The sequence below is a fragment of the Entelurus aequoreus genome, linkage group LG08, assembly GCF_033978785.1.
Source record: "Entelurus aequoreus isolate RoL-2023_Sb linkage group LG08, RoL_Eaeq_v1.1, whole genome shotgun sequence".
NCBI lineage: Eukaryota > Metazoa > Chordata > Actinopteri > Syngnathiformes > Syngnathidae > Entelurus > Entelurus aequoreus.
This window is the reverse complement of record NC_084738.1, coordinates 59746306-59752979: the sequence shown is the minus strand read 5'-3', so window position 1 is coordinate 59752979 and position 6674 is coordinate 59746306. Positions and strand designations below refer to the sequence as shown.

At 27.6% G+C, this 6674-nt stretch overlaps 1 protein-coding gene across 1 annotated transcript in view; it reads left to right on the top strand.

Annotated features, from left to right (window-relative positions):
- Positions 1 to 677, top strand: part of foxd1 (forkhead box D1) — a 1532-nt gene extending 855 nt beyond the window's left edge. Inside the window, exons 1-2 of the mRNA XM_062056950.1 lie at positions 1 to 366; positions 438 to 677. The exon at positions 1 to 366 is cut by the window's left edge and continues 855 nt beyond it. Coding sequence (XP_061912934.1) covers positions 1 to 317 — 317 coding nt within the window. The 3' untranslated portion in view covers positions 318 to 366; positions 438 to 677. The remainder of the gene's footprint in view (positions 367 to 437) is intronic.
- The last annotated feature ends 5997 nt before the right edge of the window (positions 678 to 6674 follow it).

Sequence of the window (6674 nt, the reverse complement as noted above, 5' to 3'; positions counted from 1 at the left end):
CGGCGCTGCTGGCCTTCCAGCAGCAGCAACACTCCAGGCACGCCGGGACTCTCATCCCTGCTCCCCCCTCCGTCATGCACACCGGAACCTCCTCCGCGGACCGGTCCAGGACCAGGTTCTATAACCCGCAGCTCGGCGCGACCAAGTCCCCGGTGCAGAGGTCGCCCTTCTCCATAGAGAGCATCATCGGGGGCGGCTCCCTGAGCCCCTCCAGGACTTCCCCGGTCGTCGTGCCGGTGCTGCAGCCCTCCTCGCTGGGGCCTCCCGCCGCCGTCTTACACCCGCTGGAGAACTTCCCCAACCGGGGGGTGAGTTAACGGCAGAGAGACTCAAAAAGACACACACACAAAAAAACACCCGGTGAAGGTAGGATTATTTTTGTATGTTTATCGGACATTTTTGAGAAAAATATTTATGTTCTTCTTACCTTCAATCAGGACATCTGCTCTCAGGATTCTCATGATCACGTGTTGTTGAACAAATGACTCCAAAATAATCATGTTTTTATTATTAATATTATGAATTAGTTTGGCAAATCTCAACACTTGGAAGCTTTTTTTGATTTTTAACTTTGTAATAAAAAAACAAGAAAGAGTAAAAAAAAAAAAAAAAGTCATACATTTATAATATGCAGTGTCATGTGTTTATTTCAGTAATAAAATGTTACATTTTTTGGACAAGAATTGTGGATATTAAGTGTGATATTTTTTATTATAATGGAACAAGAATGTTTAATAGGCACATTGCAAAAGTATTGGGCCATCAATGACGTTCTTCATTTATTTTTAACAAACCGTACAGTAAATATTTCTAACACTTTAGCTTATAAAATCTACTTGTACTGCTTTTATTATCAATTGTAATTATATATGTCAATAACACGAGAAAATATTTGTTTATAATATTTTAAAACATTTTCAACATATTTAAACAAAAGTATTGGGCCATCAATAACGCTCTTCATTTATTTTTTACTAAATTATATACAGTACATTAAATATTTATAAAAGCTACTTCACTGGTCATTTCATTATCAGTTGTATTATTTGCAATTAAAACTAAACAAACAAAAACATTTTTCATATTGTAATAATCATGAAGACATTTTCAACAAATCTAATATTTCATTTATTATCAGCATTATTATAGTAGCCTTTTAAAGGCATTTAAAACCATTATTTTTCAAGTGATGCACGTAATAATGGTGGCCTGATATTTATTATTACTATCAAGCGTGAGTACAAAGATTGTTTTTAAAGTGATGCACTGTCATATTTGGGGAGGGGTGTGGGCATGCGCAGTGGACGGGTGGGAGTGCGTGTGACCCCTCTCACGCTCAGGTGCATGTGACGTGCACACTCCTCACGCAATAGTCTGCTCTCACAGAACGCTCCCGATATAGTCATGTAATATTTAATATTAATAATTATATTAATATAATAACAATAATAACAACGAATCGGAGGCCTTGAATTAAATGTTTTATTTTGGAAACTGTAAGTGTGTGTGTGTGCGTGTGTGTGTGTGCAACCCACACACACACCCCTTCCCCAGCCAAAGTGTGTGTTGTATAGATGGCAGCTAAATCGGTGCATCGCTTGCAGCTAGTTCACTGGGCCAAGAGAGGACACGCATTGCGTGATGATGTCACACGCAACGTGGGGGGAGGTCAGTGTGCGACGTGTTGACTAACAAACACACAAACAAAACAAGACACACAAACAAAAAGGAGGGGGATGCAAAAAAAGTGCAATTAAGACAAAACAACACACACACACGCGCACACACACACACACACACACACACACACACACACACACACACACACACACACACACACACATCACTCAGATGTTCCTAATATTTTGGTTTGTAGGTTAAAAAGTCTAAATAATGAAAAAAAAAACAACCTCTAAAACAGTAAAATAGTAAATGTGCAGCAACTTAACTTTTATTATTGTCATTAGAACTAACACGTGATACAATTAATCAATTAATTTTATTTGAACAAAAAACTTAAATGTATATTGTGTTGCTTCGATTAATCGTTTAAAGACTGTAACTAATGAAAATTGATAAAATCCTGCAGACCACATTTCCCCTATGAAGTGTGATCTATCCGATTACTCGATTAATCGATAGATTGTTAAAATAATCGATAATGTCATCAACGAAATGTACTACAGTATTCGTACTATGTTAAAAATGACAACAAGTCAAGTTATGAATGCTTTTATCAATAGTGCCATATGTAAGGCGTTGCTCTGCATTATTTATAAAATAGAATACTCGTGATGTGTAAGTAAATCAGCATATAATTACAAATATTACAAAGAAAATAATGTGGAGCATTAACTCAACTTCACTGTTGTTTTTGTAATTAAAAAAAAATGCTATTAAAAAAGTACATTTGTAGTGTGGGGAAAAAGTAGCAAAAAAAGTAATATGTAATAAAAATAAATAGATAAAAATAAACACATGGTTTAATGAAGCAACAGTGTGTCGTATGAGTGCTGTATTATATATAAAATGATATGGCGTTAAAGAAGCAAATCATTGAAAATATTACAAAGAGATCTAAAACAGTAAAACATTAAAAGTACAGTAAATTAACAAAAAGTTATCAAACAAAACAAGCAATGTATAATGAAGCAATATTTTGTGAAAGAAATATTAATAAAATACTATCTTTTTAAAAAAGCATTTTTTTTTTAGATATATGTGTGCTGGTTCTAGTTTTTATTTAATTAATTTTATTATCTTTTTATTTAATTTTCACTGTAGCACTTTGAGGTTGTTTGTTCAATGTAAAGTGCTTTTTACAAATAAAATCTATTACTATTATTATTATTATTATTATTATTATCTGTGACGTGTATAGTTGAATAAACATACTATTTTACACAACTATACAAATAAGAACCTCAAAATAAAAAAATGAAAATCAACAGAAATATAAAATACATTTAAAAAAAATGGATAAAAAGTTATTTCTGGAGAAAGTACTATGTATGAATTATTTATTTTATATGTAAAATGATACCCAAATTGTTGCGTTAAATAAGCCAATAATTGAGAATATTAGAAACAACTATACGTGGTAAAATATTCAATAAAGAAACAAAAAAGATATCAAATGAAACAAGCATGGTACAAGGAAATGATAAAATATATATATATAAATATATATATTTATATAAATATAAAATATTTATAAAATAATACCTGTGACATTTATAATTTAATAAGCAAATAATCAAAATATACTGTTTCACACAACAATAAAATAACCACAAAATAAAACTGAAATATAAAATTGATTTTTAAAAATATATAAAAACGTATTTCTGGCAAAAATAATATAATAAAGTTTGGATTTATCATTTATATTATATATAAAGTGAAACCGGTAATGTGGTGTTAAATAGGCAAATAATTGAAAATATTAGAAACAGATCCATACAGTAAAATATTAAAAGTATAATAAAGTATCAAAAGGTTATCAAATAAGACAAGCGTGGTATAACGAAGCAATATTGCATATAAAATATATAAATAGAAAAATATCTGAGGCGTGTATCGCTGAATAAGTAAAGATTAAAAATATACTATAGAAAAAGTACTATAATTAAGTTTGGATGAGTAATTTATATTATATATAAAATTATATAGCCATAATGTGGCATTAAATAACCAAATCATAATAAATATTAGAAACAGCTCTACAACAGTAAAATAATGCATATACATCTATGAATATAAAAGTATAATAAAACAACAAAAAGTACAGAAGTTATCAAATAAAACAAACAATAAAAAAAGACAAGTATGATATAATGAAACAATACTTAAATAAGCAAATGTGAAAATATACTGTTTTACACAACTATAAAAGAACCACAAATATATACACATATCATATATATACTGTATATATATATATATATATATATATATATATATATATATATATATATATATATATATATATATATAAAGATGTATATATTTACAGTATATGAGTATATATATATATATATATATATATACATATATATATATATATGTATATATATATATATATATATGTATATATATATATATATATATATATATACATACATATACACTTTTTTGCCCCACTGTATATATATATATGTATATATATGTATATATATATATATATACATATATATATATATATATATATATATACACATATATATATATATATATATATATATATGTACACACATACATATATATATATATATATATATATATATATATATATATATATATATATATATATATATATATATATATATATATATATATATATATATATATATATATATAATTTATGAAATTAAAGAAAACAATAAACATGTATATCTGTAAACTGCACTACAATACATTTTAGATGAATAAAAACTCCTGTATTATTTTTGGATGTGCAAGTAAAGTAAAATAGTTATGAAGTAATGATTTAGTCATACAAATGTCTTTATGACGACGAGTGTGCAGATCATGTGATCATCAGCCTCCAGGAGCATGACTGACGCTCGCTGAGCACTTGATCCCGCCGGCGTCAAAGGTCAGGAGGAGAGGGATAACACGCAACACTCGCCATGAGACGCCATGGAGGATTATTATTATTATTATTTATTTGTATTTGTTCACCATTCATCGTTTTCCTCAACAAGAATAAATTATTTACATTCTTTGTGACATCAAAAATATATTATTTAAATTTTTTCTGACATCAAAAATATATTATTTACATTCTGTGTGCATGAAATATATTATTTACATGGTGTGTGAATGTTATTTACATGTTACGTGACGTGAAATACATTATTTACATGTTACGTGACGTGAAATACATTATTCACATGTTACGTGACAATGAATACATGGCATGAATTGAAGTAACATGAAATATGTCAATCATGTTTATTTATTGAATAAAAGTCCTGATTTCACTCTCCCACTTTTGTGTATTTACATTTAAAAAACATTGAAGACATATTTTACTGCCTTCTTCACAATAAACTGGAATACTTTAATAGTATGCTTGTACTTCTACAGCAAAGTTGTAGTACTACAGTCAAATAATAGTATATTTGTATTAGTATAGTAAAATTATATTGATTCTATGGCTGTACTAGTATATTTAAAAAATAGCAATGCTGTACTAGTTAATAATAAAGTAATAGTAATATTGTACTAGTTGTTCGTAAAGTAATAGTAATGTTGTACTAGTTAATAGTAAATAATGATGTAGTAGTCCTCATTAATAGTAAAGTTTTACTAGTTAACAGTACAGTAATAGTAATTATGTACTAGCTAATAGTGAAATAATGATATGGTTGTACTAGTTAACAGTAAAGTAATAGTAATGGTGTCCTAGTTAACAGTAAAGTAATACCAACGTTGAAGTAAGTAATAGTAAAGCAATAGTAATGTTGTATTAGGGTAATAGTAAAGTTATAGTAATATTGTACTAGTTATTCGTAAAGTAATAGTAATGTTGTACTAGTCAACAGCAAAGTAATTGTAATGCTGTACTAGTTAATAGTAAAATAATGTTGAAGTGGTACTAATAGTAAAGTAATAGTCACGTTTTACTAGTTAATAGTAAAGTAATAGTAATGTTGTGCTAGTTAATAGTGAAATAAAGACCTGTTGTACTAGTTAACAGCAAAATAATGTTGTCCTAGTTAACAGTAAAGTAATACCAATGTTGAAGTAATAGTAGAGCAATAGTAATGTTATACTAGTTAATAGTAAAGTTATAGTAATATTTTACTAGTTATTTCTAAAATAATAGTCATGCTGTACTAGTCAACAGGAAAGTAATTGTAGTGTTGTACTAGTTAATAGTAAAATATTGGTTAATAGTAAAGTGATAGTAATGTTTTACTAGTTACTAGTTAAGTAATAGTAATGTTTTACGAGTTAATAGTGAAATAATCATTTGGTTGTACTTTTTAACAGTAAAGTAATAGTACTGTTGTCCTAGTTAACAGTAAAGTAATACCAATGTTGAAGTAGGTAATAGTAAAGCAATAGTAATGTTCTACTAGTTAATAGTAAAGTAATGTTGTAACAGTTAATAGTAAATAATTATTAATGTACAAGATAATAGTAATGTTGAATTAGTTAACAGTAAAGTTATAGTAATGTTGTACTATTTAACAGTAAAGTAATAGTAATTATATCCTAGTTAACAGTAAAGTAATACCAATGTTGAAGTTGGTAATAGTAAAGCAATATTAATGTTATTAACTAGTTATTAGTAAAGTAATACTAATGTTGTACTAGTTAACAGTCAAGCAATGTTGTACTAGTTAATAGTAAAACAATAGCAAAGTTGACTAGTTAATAGTAAAATAATGTACAAGATAATAGTGTAATTGTGTAATAATAGTGTACTAGTTAATAGTACATTAATAATAATGCTGTACTATTTAATAGTAAAATATTAATATGGTTAATAGTGAAGTAATAGAAATGTAATAGTTGATAGTGAAATAATAATATATGTGTAATAGTTAATAGTAAAATAATAGTAACAGTTAACAGTAAATTAATATTGTTTTACTCGTCAATACAAAAATTATAATAATAATAATAATGTACTAGTTAATAGTAATATCGTACTATTTAAT